The sequence below is a fragment of the Lampris incognitus genome, chromosome 4 (genome assembly GCF_029633865.1).
Source record: "Lampris incognitus isolate fLamInc1 chromosome 4, fLamInc1.hap2, whole genome shotgun sequence".
In the NCBI taxonomy this organism is placed as follows: Eukaryota; Metazoa; Chordata; class Actinopteri; order Lampriformes; family Lampridae; genus Lampris; species Lampris incognitus.
Window position 1 is genome coordinate 17,075,688 of NC_079214.1, and position 14,865 is coordinate 17,090,552.

At 40.1% G+C, this 14,865-nt stretch overlaps 1 protein-coding gene across 1 annotated transcript; it reads right to left on the bottom strand.

Annotated features, from left to right (window-relative positions):
* Nucleotides 1–727: 727 nt before the first annotated feature.
* Nucleotides 728–13,507, bottom strand: supv3l1 (SUV3-like helicase). Its single transcript, XM_056278934.1, has 16 exons — nt 13,113–13,507; nt 12,622–12,699; nt 10,705–10,812; nt 10,440–10,554; nt 9,221–9,389; nt 8,798–8,909; nt 8,267–8,344; nt 7,564–7,655; nt 7,250–7,430; nt 5,550–5,643; nt 5,134–5,253; nt 4,775–4,874; nt 4,512–4,592; nt 3,754–3,930; nt 3,061–3,209; nt 728–2,335 (listed from the first exon to the last, which is right to left on the bottom strand). The coding sequence occupies exons 1-16, from the start codon at nt 13,402–13,404 to the stop codon at nt 1,939–1,941; spliced, it is 2,343 nt and encodes a 780-aa protein (XP_056134909.1). The 5' UTR covers nt 13,405–13,507; the 3' UTR covers nt 728–1,938.
* Nucleotides 13,508–14,865: the final 1,358 nt, after the last annotated feature.

A 14,865-nucleotide genomic window follows, 5' to 3' on the forward strand; every position in this document is an offset into this window, starting at 1 on the left:
TAGGTCAGGAGTACTGTATATGCTTTTTGTAGTAAATGGGCTAAAACATGTAAAATTTGCCACCATCAGAAACTGTGACCCTAGTTAAGCATACATATGTTTGGAGGTCGTCTTTGCTACTAGTAGAGATGAGAAAAGTGGAGTGATTGAGATGAGTGTCTCTCATTGCATGTGTGACGCGTCTGAAGACAAAGGTACTTGAATGCATCAACATTCAGGACTGTATGACTATTGCAGAGTTCAAGCAGGGGTGCAATGTTTTATTACAGCAAATGAGAATATAATCCTATTTGCACTGAAATGTTGACATTCCACCGCAAAAAAAAAGCTTGTCCAAGTGTGCAGTTACTCAAGTTAATCAGAAATTACACTTAATGTTTAGTAATGCATTGTTCATGAAATGTATGAATTCCAGTCTTATTCTCTATAGGAAAAAAAAAGACAAAAACAAATCAGCACTCACTTGCAGTTAAACACAAAAGGCACGATTAGAAATATAATGTAATTGGCTTCTGTCATATTCAACTTTTAGGGATGGCCTGGCGGGCCGGTTCAGGGTTTTTCCCTGCCTGCTGCCCAATGACTGCTGAGATAGGCTCCAGCATCCCGCGACCCCAATTGGGATAAGCAGCTTGGATAATTATGGATGAAATCTTTTAATCTAGAGACACTGTCCTTACATGGTCAGGAAATGGAAACATTGGTTAAAAACATAATGACAGTTTATTCAATCATAATCACCTTGTGGTTATCCTAAATGTACAACAGACAACAAACGACAAGTAAGAAGATGGAATAACGTATTTACACTTGTAGGAATGGGTTTAATTCACTGAATTTGGAATACACAAACAAAATGCAAAAACAAAATACTAATTTCAAAAATACTTCTTCATCAGAGGGATTTGTCAAAAATACTCCAACATGTGATTTCTGAAAGCGGTCTATTTTGCAAATTCAAAGTGACCAAAGTAAATATAAGCCCTGCATATAATAAATCTATGGTAGGTGCCAGTGTTTCCCCTGTATTTTGTTTCTTGTTTGGGAGGACATGCTTCTGTAACTGCCTTTGGACAGCTCAGCACATACACATCTCTCAAAAAGACCCAGTGGCAAGGGATACAGTCCTGTCAGACAAAGTATATGCACAGTGCCTATTGTTGAAAATCATTTATACCATATTTAGGAATGAGGACAAATTTTTGTCATTTATCTTAATTTATCATTTATCTTAATTTCACTGTTGTATATGTTGTTGAATAAGGAGCTGCTAGGGAAGAGGAAAAGAAGAAGGCCAAAGAGGAGGTTTATGGATGTGGTGAGAGAGGACATGCAGGTGTTGCTGGCATGACAGAGGAAGATGCAGAGGACAGGAAGAGATGGAAACGGATGATCTGCTGTGGCAACCCCTAACAGGAGCAGCCGAAAGTAGAAGTAGTAGTAGTAGTAGTAATTTCACTGTTGGCCACAAAATATTAATGGTTGCCAATAAGAATTTTCAACAGTGGGGAAACCTACCTCAACTGGAGTCTCTTTTTTTTCAGTATCCACAGTAAATGTAATAAAAAAAATCCACCAGCCACAATATTCATCGCGTGAGTCTTGAGATGATGCAATAACCTGGTGTTATTCTCAGTCCAGGTCATATGACCATAACAATTCACTGCTCTAACATGAAAACCCATGCTCTTATTGGTATTTTTTTTAGTTTGACTTGAAAGTTTGCTTGATCAATTAAATGCTAAGAAAGTGTCCAGCAGTTGTCATGAACCCGATGATAAAGCAACTATTGCAATTTTTCATAAACAATTTGGTGTTGATGGCAAATAAGAGCTGGAATTTATGATGTTTCCATCCATCCAAGTACAGAAACTAGTTGCTGATCTCCTTGGGATCTCCATCAATCACATGCAACAATTATAATAATTATTTTCTCATTCATTTCTTCTTTTTCTTTTTCCCTTTGTTATTATTTAGACTTCCTGTTCCTAATTTCCCCTGATCAGTAACCTCTTCTTCTGGGGTCTGACTCTGTTTAGACCACTCCCTTTGCAGCTGTCTGAGCAAATCAGGGGTTAACAGCCCATCCCGTACCAGACGACTGGAAAGAGAACTGTCCATCACCTTCCTTGCATCTCCACCACTTCTTTGGCCTCTACTGCTAGTGCTTCCACTTGGTGGCGCTATGCTACTTTTGCTGCTCTGTGCCTGAAGTGGGTCAGCGGCTCTGATAAGGCGTGTGATATTTCTAACGCCATCCTGGATGATGTCGTCGAGTTCCTGTTGGATCTCCCGAACCAAGGTGGTGTCTGGGAACATGTCCATGAAACGGAAGCTATACCGGCAAAGGAGGGAATAGAATTAATAAAAGTCGACATCGTCATTATCATCATGCCTGTTTCATGAAATATAAAGGGGATCACTCTGAAATTTGGTTAACAGCACAGGACCTCCATTTGGAACAGAACGACACACCTGCTCAAATCAATCTGGGAATGGGGTGAGGCTTAATGGTACGCCATTTTCACTGGAAAGATGGACGCAAACAGGTAATGGCTATTGACACATCAGTGGACGTATGTCATCAAAACATTAAGTCACATAATATGAATCAGTTCATCTGGATTCAACTTTCTGTGTTTTTCTTACATAAAGACATGAAAACATGAAAACTATATATATCAGAAGCTTTAGGGCAACACAGATGCCCTTAAGCAACTTAGGCAGTGCAATGACCCCCCCCCCCCCACCAATTGTTCCAGTAGAGCTGATAGATACTATAATGTACTGTATGGATGTGTTCTCTAATGCAATGCATGGCTGTATAACCTTAACTGTATGAGTGAGAAGCAGGGCATTTCCAAAAAGAGCATGCATGCTTAGCAAATACCAACAGTTTACATGGAGGCTAAAACATAACTGTAGTAGTAATACAAATGGTAGCTGTACTAGTTTATACATGAGCCATAGATAAACAGCCAAGATGCCATTAATAACTTCACACTGAATAAGGTCCTTGATGTTGATCTTTTCAGTCAGAACAGTAGGATTAAAAATTACCTTAACCACAGATACAGGTCCAGTACATCATGAACTGCTTCCAAGTGGACCAAGTCTTTTATGTTTTTGGGTGGAGTGAGGGGCCAGCTGACAAGGCGACAGACCCAGTTAAATGTCAAGGGCTCATCTCGACTGAACTGACGGGCAAACTGGAGAATGCAGAAATCATTAATACTTGCAGGCAAACAGAGAAAGCGTCACTTTGAATACCATATTACTAATTGTTTAGGATGTGTCGGGTGGCCAGCAACCACGGCTGAGATCAAATTAAACCACTTAGAAAACTCAAAATTCATAGTAAATTACATAAACCTGGGCACAAATGAAGTCGTAATCATTATTGCGGAAAATCTTAAATAATTAGGGACCAGGGTGAATGGTGCAATGCCACTCCTACCCAGCCTGACTCGAGCACATTCCTGCCAAATCTTGAAATGCAATGTCCATGTAACACTTAACTTGACCTTAACTTGAGTTCTCCTGCCCATATTATCTGGAAACAAAAATACATCCGCACCATTATAATGAAACTTGCTGTCTGAGTCCCTTTTTAGCTACCAGTCATCCCTTCAGCCACTAAAAGAAGCTTTTTAATTAGTAGAATTCAGACTTTTTGTCCATCTTCTGAGTCTCTCTGTTGTGACAAGTTTCCCTCCTCCCCACCTCTACTCCTTTTCCCCTCTTCATATTTACCTTTAAAAAAGATGTGCACACAAAGGGTTGTTTCTTGTTGATGGGAGCTGTACAGAACACATAACGCGACCTCAGGTTGAGTGGGATATGCTGAATCATATCAGCCAGAAACTTAAAGTCGTCAACGTTACAGACGAAATACATGCCGTCCACCTGGGAAAGGCTGACAAATATGTCCTAGGAGGGAAAAAGAATGAGATCAGTAAATTTGTGGATTAATTTATTTTAGACGTACATTATTGAGAGAATGAAAGACAACAGAACAGAGTAACAGGTGACAAAAAGATAATCAGGCCAGGAAAACATAAATAAGGACATTTGTGTTCTTCACAACAAGGTATCAGAAAGATGTCTGTAAGTGGAAACTCCTTAGACAGATAATTTTACACATAGGCCAGAGCTACAAATGCCAGCCTCATCGATTGTCTACAGGCCAAATATGTATTTCATTTCTCAATAACAAGTTCTAGCATAACTAAAAGACACCTACAGAGAAATGTTGTCAAATAGCCTGTCTGTGCCTTTGTACTTTTATGCATACCTTCTGTCTTGTTAATAAAATAATCCCTTTACGATTAATGGGGGGAAAAAAAACAATATAGTACATTTCACAACAGCACATTTCAGCATTCACCATTTTACTGTCAGTATGAGCCTCCATTTAATTTCATTTGGCCTTTCTGGCTCTCTTTATTAACTTCACTGTCTATGTTGCATCAAAGACTGGTCAAACAGATAGGACAGATGGCTAAACGTACGATAAGGTTGGACAGCGTGGCATCAGGTAGATGATAGGCAAACATCTCTATCTGTTCTGCAGTAGGATGGAGACCGGCAGTCTGAAACCAGAGGGAGAGTGAATTTCAGGATCACCCACTGTATTAATGCATGAAATACTACACACACATATTAACAAATTTGAATCTATGTATTGGCGTTTTAGTCTTAACAGCACCCACGGTGTGGCTGGATTGTTCAGTATGTCTTTTACATTGATTTGTGTGTGAGCATGTTTGCAAACCTCTATGGGCTCCACAGTGTGGCTGAGTATCTCTTTGAGGACGGGCAGATCATCTCTGTACATAGTGGTCACTTCTCCTTCTTTAAACTTTGAGGAGAACCTGGAGAAGACGACAGAAGGGATACAATAATTTTTTTTAAAACCCCCCCGATCTTTTCACCCTCATTTTAAAACTACAATTTCCTTCTGAAACTAGGATTGCATGTATGCCTGGTATGAAAATGCAATATGTATTTGGATCAAAGGTGTTGTCTTTTTATGAACATGCCTGAACATGTGATGAGATGCTATTGTTTACTAGTTTCTCTTTCTACCATTCCCCCATCATATGAAAATAAATGAAAGTGTGGGATATAGACCTCCCTGCGCGGCCGGCTATCTGCAGTGCCTGTGATGTACTAATGGTGTCCATCTGCTTCTCCCCTTTCTCATTGACATTGGGCTTAACCAGACTGTTAAAGATGATACGTTTTATACTCCTGGAGAGGAAAGGAAAAAGGGAGACATGAAGACAGAGGACAGATACAGACATACAGAGACGTAGAGAGAGAGAGAGAGAGAGAGAGAGAGAGAGAGAGAGAGAGAGAGAGAGAGAGAGAGAGAGAGAGAGAGAGAGAGAGAGAAAGACAGGTGAGTTCAGTGTGATTTCTTCAACAAATTTAGGACTCTATAATAATAATAATAATAATAATAATAACAACTTTATTTATATAGCCCTTTTGAAAGATGCACAGTAAAAATTTGATAGTAGTTTAGTTTCCATATGTGTACTTACAGGTTGAGGCCCATACCAATGGCATCTGTGGCGACCAGAATCTTACATGGGTCATCAGGGTCATTAAACTTCTTGGCCTGAGACAGCTTGGTTCCTGGCAGAAACAGAACAACCAAGCATGTGGCCTATCAACAACTTGTAAATTCATGATTTAAAGGAACAGTTCATATTTTTTGAAGTCTACCCCCTTTTCATACTCACTGCTCAGGTAGCACATGGGTAGGTTTCATTTTCAAAGTCATCCGTCTGTTCCTTCATACTTGACACAAAGACGCTGCTTTCAATCTCGTGTTCAACACAGTTACTAGGGAACAAATTCATAATCACTTGTTCAGTGCCCTCCCCCCAAAAAAAACCACACACCATAGTTCAGCAAGGCTAACATGATGCTACAGAAGTCTATAATAGGGACTTCAAGTGGTCATTATCATTGGCTAGTCTTTTCCTACCGTGTTTATTTCCTGTAACACAGACTACAAGCATTAAGCAGCAGGACTCACTCCACCACAGCACAGCAAAGCACACACAAAGAGGGAAACTAGCAATAAAAATGAATGCAAATTTTTCAAATGACCATCTCAAATTTGCTATAATAGACTGTGGTAGCATCGTGTCAGGTTTGGCTGAACCAGGGAGTGTTTTTTGTTGTTGTACTGAACAAGGATTGTGGATTTGTCCCCCATTAATTGCATTGTAGTGCAGCTGATAAGATAGAGCTGTGTGTCCAGTATGAAGAGGAGGATGGATTACTGTGAAAACGAAACCTATATTTGTATCACGAGTAGTGAGTATAAAATACAGATAAGACTTCAAAACAGTTGGAACTGCTCATTTAAGTCTTCACTTTAAAACTTTATCAGGCTAAAACCCAATATTTACAAAAAGCTATCAATCTTTTTATTTCTCTCTGTAAGAATACCAGATATTTTCATTTTTCATTCAAAACGTGACACATAAAGATACAATGAAATAATGTTTTTACAAATAGAGCCCACCCCTTGATATAAAGATTTTTTTTTGGGTGGGGGGGGTTTTTCCCCTTTTTCTCCCCAGTTGTACTTGGCCAATTACCCCACTCTTTCGAGCTGCCCCGGCTGCTGCTCCACCCCCTCTGCCGATCCGGGGAGGGCTGCAGACTACCACATGCCTCCTCCCATACATGTGGAGTCGCCAGCCGCTTCTTTTCACCCGACAGTGAGGAGTTTCACCAGGGGGTCGTAGCGCGTGGGAGGATCAGGCTGTTCCCGCACCCCCCCCCCCCAAACAGGTGCCCCGACCGACCAGAGGAGGCACTACTGCAGCGACCAGGACACAGACCCACATCCAGCTTCTCACTCGCACACACGACCAACTGTGTCTGTAGGGACACCCGACCAAGCCAGAGGTAACACGGGGATTCGAACCGGCGATCCCTGTTTTGGTAGGCAACAGAATAGACCGCTACACTACCCGGAAGACACCCTATGATTCTTTCCTCTTTACATTAACTGAAGAACATAACACCGTATTTCTTATTTCCCCTTCCTTTTCAAAATACATTCACTCTTCACACAAGACTTCCTTGAAACAGACACACACACACAGACTCAAGTCACCTGTTGGTAAATCCATTTATATCAGGATATTGTGACTTTTAATCGGTCTACCCAGGGAGCATATCCCAAACACACCCGCACACATGTACACACACGTTGTCTTGCCTGGTGGGAGGCTCCCATAGATCACAGCACATTCTAGTCCTCTGGCCTCTATCTGTCTGCTAATGGAGTAGATGTCATTTTTACTGAAGCAGACAATACAGTCTCCCGGTCTCAGATTGTCAAGTGACTCCACAGCACTGTCCAGCACTGAGAATGGAGTTAAACGCTGGTAAGTATGGACCTAAAACAGAGAAGATAGAGTTGGGGAAGAGAAGAGATAGAATAAGGGTAAGAGAGTGAAAGAAATCTGAAAACCACCAAATTACACCACCCAGAATCCTCTCCTCTGGAAGAACTAAATTAGCCAGCTTTACCTCAACTTCCTCTCCTGTAGTGTACATCAGCTCTCTGACAAAGTTGATGGCAGCAGGCTCACCACACACATGGATTTCTTCTGCACAGAGACCTAAACACATTAGCAGAGGGGGAAACAGGCTTATCTCTTCTGCATGAGCAATTTACAAAGCAACAACGAAAGATGATATTGCCATTAGTAAAGATAAGGATCGACAACTGGGGCAAAAACAATGTGACAATGGTCTATGAAAAACATGGAAAAATGCCATCGAATATATTTTTTGACAACTCTGCCAAACTTCTTTGATTTAAAATAAATTTGCCTGCATATCATGGTCACAGCTATTCAACAGACTATAATGTATTTTTCATTAAATATTAAAATACACCCTTGCATAATTCAAAATTGAATTTCTTTAACAAAAATGATAAAATATCCAAATAAGGTGTGAATAAGCCCAAATTGTTTAAAAACCAGAATTAAAAACTGGTAACTTTGCAGGGACAAAGATTAGTAGGAGGGTTTTGCAGTACATTAAGACACCATTGCCTGGGAGCCATAGTCCAAAACTATATACGGACATAAGATTGCAGATAACATTAAGAACAAACAACATTTTGAAAGCAAAACAGTTAGGAGGTGATGGGAACAAAAAGAATATAACAGACAAAAAAAGATATGTGTGTATCTACATATCTGTGTATATGTTTGATACTAACCCAGCAGTGCTCTGGTCCAGGCCCAGCCTCTGGAAGAATCTCTGATCATCTGAATCTCATCGATTACAGCCACCTCATCTACAGACACACGCATATGTTACAAGCAAACATGTTGTCACCTAAGAAAAATGCTGCACCCATTTTCAGACATTCAATCGAGGGGATTTTTTTGTTTGTTTTTTTTTGCATTTTAGTTATGTGGGTGGCAAAACTCAACATCTTAAGAATCTTCATGGATGAAATTGTGGGTCAATTTGTCAAAATCCAGGGAGTTGATCCCCAAAAAACGCATAAACAAATGCAAATGACACTCTCTCCCATTCAGTTTTACTAAAATTTTAAAACGTGTTAAATTTATACGTATTATTGAACACCCAACTGTAACGGGGCTTCGGTTCATCTTCATATAACTGATTTTTAGCTACAAAAATGTTAATACCATTTCATTAAAGTGGGAGTAGGATTATTTTGTATTTCTTTTTAGCACAGAACTAAACAGAAAATGTGAGTATGTGAATTACTTTTACTAACATGGTGTGGTGACGCTACACATCTCAATGGTACAGGCTACATGACCAGATGCTCGGCCTTCTAGGTCCATAAACATCCTCTCTTCTCCTGTTACCAAGTCACATGGCACACCCTGTCGTCACACATATGACAACACACACACACACACACACACACACACACACACACACACACACACACACACACACACACACACACACACACATTCAAAGTAAATTCCAATATATTAAGACAAATACAAAATAATAAACAAAAATAAGCAAGAGAGTTGGAGAGAACCAAAAAAAGGAAAGACAGTAAGGATATGGACAAGAAATGAGAGTGAGTGGAAGCAAGAAAGCAAAAGGCAGAAGTGTGGTGAAAGAATGATAAAGAATTTGACCCCAAAAAAAAAACCAACAAAACAACTAGACAGATACATACAGCCGTGTTGCTCTTCTCAAAGATCTCATGGGCCAATAGCTTCAACGGCCCACAGTAGACCCCAGACTTCGCAGCTAGGTAGCGTTGGATAGCATGATAAGTTTTACCACTGTTGGTGGGACCAGCATGGAAAATCACCTTCCGTTGGATGGCACGAGCCTCCGGGTACCTGGAAAAAACACACACACAAAAAACAAAACACATAGTGAAAATTTTGGTGTTACAGATCATTGAACTATTCCAGTTCAAATAAGCATTCATGTGAGGCTTGTATGCAGAGTTTTAGATTGAATACTTCTGCTCAAATATCAGATGGTCCACAGCGCCACATAATCCATGAATAAACTTTAGATAACGCAAAAGTAATTAAAATCTTTATAACTGAACCACAACTATATGATTGTCGACATCCAAAACCAGGGTATAAGGATAAATGGTATCACCCAATCTTGTCTATTATATCAACCTGTTTTTCACTGTGAAAGCCCTCTGAGACTACAATTTCAATTTAGGGCTAAACAAATAAACTTGACACTTTCTTGCAGAATTCTTAAGAATACATTAGAATGCTACCAGGGATGGCTACTGCAAGCTGAAAATGTATGAATAGTTTTAAATGTATACTTTCTACAAGCTTCTTTATGCAAATTATTTTTAAGCATAAACACACCAACCGTTGTAGTGAAGAAGTAGGGTGAGGTTGGCGCTTGCAGGATTATAGTAACAAATTTAAACATTAATGGCCACTCTAAGCAATGATTAAATTCAACATGGAGATAACAACACATGCATACTAGTCAAGTTAAGTCAATTTTATTTGTATAGCCCAATATCACAAATTTGCCTCTGCAGGCTTTACAGCAACACAACATCTTGTCCTTAGACCCTTGCATCAAATAAGGAACAACTCCCTAAAAAAAACCCTTTAACCGGTAGAAAAAAAATAGGAAAAAACCTCACGGAGAGCAACAGAGGAGGGATCTCTCTCCCAAGACAGACAACGTGCAATGGATGGCGCGTGTACACAATTTACAGTATACAACATTGAAAGAGGATAACATGCACTTGCATCTAGCTAGCCAAAATAACAAGCTATGACTGAAGTCATTTGCATGCATATGCATCCAGAATGAGCAGATTATTTAACATATAGTGTTCTGTCTCTAATCAGCTAATGCAAAGCATCAGTGACTGGGCCAGCATAATAGAGTATATATACCAGTTAGCAGGGACTCTGAGGTCTGAGATCTTTCTGAGGTCATCCATACAGTCAAGCATGGGGAAGATCTGCTTGGCGTGACGCATAAAGTATGGGTAGATGTCATCTATATGACCTGAAGAATAGACAACAAAGGGAATTAAGCCATTTGATTAAGACAATTATTGATACTAAAATGACTGAACACATTTTAAAATAATGCCTTATAAAGGTTGTGAATCATGACAACAAAATTAGTTATACTACAGTATGACAACTGACTGACCTGCCCCACAACAGATGTCATTGAGGATGATGTGTAGATCAGCACTGAGAGATGTCAACTCCAGAACATATTTCCTGAAACTGATGAAGGCCTGGTGGAACAGACGAGCTGTGCACACACCACAAACACACAGATGAGAAGAGACACATATAAAACCAAAGAAGCTATATAAACTTACATGGGCAATATATTGTAGGCAGAGATATCCTTTTTTTAGGTAAATATTTTAATATATAATCACTAAGGTAGGAACTTATCTCTGATAATAGCCCTAATGAACTTGTGTAGAAGTAACCCGAATGACTACAGATTTGAACTGCACAAAACCAAGGCATACAATTATCACCCATTGGTCCAGTCCACTCAAATATCAAACCTACCACTAAGAATTTTGATATTGTGGTGAAAGACAAATGAGGGTAGATTCACCAGGGGCTGCTGCTCCCTTAAGGCAGACATTCAGAGTGCTGACGTAGGCACTGTTTACAGTTTCCGGGGGAGCCATATTTGCAGCAGCCTAGCGGTTAGCTGGTTGCCACGAGAGATTGTGCTGTATCGGTGTTGTCTTGTGGCGAGTAAATGGAATTGACTCGATTCGATCTCTCTGTCTCCTCATTCCTGCACTCCCACAATATCATCTTTTTTTTGTGATTTTCCCTCTTTTTCTCCCCAATTGAATTTGGCCAACTACCCCATTCTTCCAAGCCGGCCCGGTCGCTGCTCCACCCCCTCTGCTGAGCCGGGGAGGGCTGCAGACTACCACATGCCTCCTCCAATACACGTGGAGTCGCCAGCCACTTCTTTTCACCTGACAGTAAGGAGTTTCGCCAGGGGGACGTAGCGCACGGGAGGATCACGCTATTCCCCCCAGTTCCCCCTCCCCCTTAAACAGGCACCCCAACCGACCAGAGGAGGTGCTAATGCAGCGACCAGGACACAAACCCACATGCGGCTTCCCACCCGCAGACACGGCCAATTGTGTCTGTAGGGACGCCCGACCAAGCCGGAGGTAACACATGGATTCGAACCGGCAATCCCCATGTTGGTAGGCAACAGAATAGACAGACACCCGGACGCCCTCTTGGTATCAGCTTTGACCAGTATATGTCTTTTGACTACCATGTTAATAAGCTTGTACAGTCCTGTTTTATTCAGCTAAGAAATATAGCAAAAATCAGATATATTTTGTCTTCAAGGGATCTCAAACTATTCATTCACACTTTCATTTTCTCCCTTCGATTATTGTAACTCCCCCTCTATACATGCCTCAGTCAAGCTGCTTTAAATCATTTATAGTTGGTTCAGAATGCACCTTCCAGACTATTTACTAGAAATAGCTGTAGGTCCCACATTACTCAAGTCAATTTTATTTGTATAGCCCAATATCACAAAGTACAAATTCCTCCTCCTCCTGTTCTTGCATCCTTCCATTAGCTTCACGTAAAATTCAGAAGAAATTAAAAGATCTTATTGATTACTTATAAAGCACTGCATGAACTTGCACCCAGCTATACTTCTGATCTCATTCCTCATTCTACTTCTCGACCACTCTGATCTCCAAATCTTGGTCTTTCATACATCCCCGCTCCAACTGCAAAACAAAAGGTGCCCATGCCTTTGCAGTTTTAGCCCCAAGCCTCTGGAATAATCGTCCCCAATCTGTTAGACTTGCTGATAGTTTGGACTGTTTTAAGCGGCTTCAAAAAACTCATCTGCATAGGCAAGCCTTTTTATACGTCCCCATCCCTGTCTTTTGTTTTTGTTCCTTTTTATTTTTGTCTGTTTCTCATTGTGCTATACTGTAATTTAATTTATTTGTTAAGTGCTATATAAATAAAGCTTTACTTGCCCTCTGAATAGCTAGTGTGGAAAAAAAATGAATAATAATAATAAATAATACGCAGTGTAAAATCTCACCATCCAGGCCCTGGTCTGCCGCCAGCTTCTGTATCTCCTTCCTCTTGTAGAAACGGTTTAAAAGTTTCAGGAGCTCATCTGTCAAAAGTACCAAGTATCCATCAGAAAGCAAACAGTCAAGCCAAAATTAGCTTGATTTTTCATTGACGTACACGTAGACTCTTTTACGTTTCGCACACATTGATCCCCTACATTGATGTTCAGACATACAACTATATTAAGGCTGCTTTGACTAGAATTTTTAACAAAACTAAATTTAAAACAGCAAAGGGGAGGAAAAAAAGCAATGAGCGCTCGCTTGTGCAATATCCTAAAGCTGTATTTGAATCGCGTACAGCTTCTTTGAATGGAAACCGGGGAGGCAATGGAAAGGGAGCAGGTAAGGATAGAGAAGGCTTATCAGAATCGAAGACTTATTAGGACAGAATAAATTCCCTCCGACCCATATCACAACAGGTGACTGAAGACGTCGAGGTGAACGGTGAACTTACTTTTATCCAGCGTTTGTGTCAACTCAACTCCCACGCTCCCATCCACCGAGCCATCAAACTTCAGAGTCAGAGGCACAAAAAGCGAGGTGTCGGGGGTTCCGGGGGACGAACTATTGGACGAAACATGTCTGCAAGAGCTCGTCGACGAGTGTGAACCGTGTTTTAGAGCCGCAGCAGCTCCGAATGCAGGACAGACGCGGCTGTCAGGCAAAGCACCGGTACCCCGGGGAGCCAGGGAGCTAAGTCGGTGTTGGACCCGTGAAAATAGATATATACTCCGGTTTAGGGACATCTTCACTGGTGTATAGTATCCCTAATGCAGGCACACTCCAGCTTTATTTAAAATGCAATACTATTATTTTAAAATGTCATTGTTTACATGAAACACTACCGACTTACAGAGGACGGTCAACACATCACCTTCCAGTGATACAACGTGGGACAGGCCCTACTGCTATTTAGCTAGCTAAAAAATTGCCGGTATAGAAATTGTTCGTCATATTTTTTTTAGATTGCAGTAAAATCAACGTCCCACAAAAAAAATCAACATTGCACAGTTATAATCATAAATTGAACTTAAAAAATGTCTTTCATTCTTTTGTGACATAAAAGTGCAATTGAATATAATCGGCATAATTACGGAGACTCCAATATAAACCAAGCACAAGGACCCCAGTATTTTTTTCTCTCTCTTCAGTTTGCTTTATTGACATGACAAAATAATACAATTGTATTGCAAAATCAAAGTCAACATACGTTTTAGCATGAACAATGAGTAAAAACCACTGATGAAATACTACAATATGGTAAAATAATAACAATAATATTGTGTCGATAATAGTAATGACAGTGTTACTAAAGTAGAGGATGGAAGTTTAGAACAAGTTCTCTGTCGTTACACCCACCCACAAGGACCCCAGTGGTACAGACCGACATTGCGTCATCAAGCTCCAACTTTGTTTTATTAACACGTTTTTTATTGACATGTTTAAATTCTACACGCAAGACCTAAAACAAAAGAGGGGGTGCTACTACCCTGTTACTCGCTCTTAGCACTTATTGTATTCACTCATTTTTTTTGAAAATCTCTTTCTTGCGCTTTTACTTTAGCACCGGTTTTGCTATTAGATGCTTGTTTAGAGAGACGGTGTACTTATGACCTCTGATGACTAGTAGTTCTCCTGATTTCCTACGTTAAATGCACTTATTGTAAGTCGCTTTGGATAAAGGCGTCGGCTAAATGACTGTAATGTAGTGTAATAAAAGCAAAGAAAATGAAGACAATTAAATAAATCAAATTAAATACATAAATGGGGGGGGGGGTCCTAGGGGTTCTCTGCAAGTTCAAGTTCTGCTATCAATTCAGAGTTCCATAGCATTCTTCTCCATTAACCTCAGTGATGAGAGATAATGACACAGTTCCCTATGAAATATGAAGAAGTTTGGCTGCGTTTTCAGGAATATGTTCTCGTGCAAAATAGAGCTTTCCAAGAGTAATAATTGTGTTAATTGTCAAATCATGTCTTCCATCTTTCACAAGCACACCAAAAATCACATCCTTTTTTTTTTAGTTCAGAGAAATTGTCAAATTTAGGAAACAGTCAGTACTGCAGATCTTCCCAAAAGGCACCAGCAAGCTGACATTCATTAAACACATGTTCTGTTGTTTCAATGTGTTCATTGCAAAATGAGCAGTTGTTACAGTCTAAACCAAATCGATGTTTTAAAAATTCTCCAGAAGGACATGTTCCAC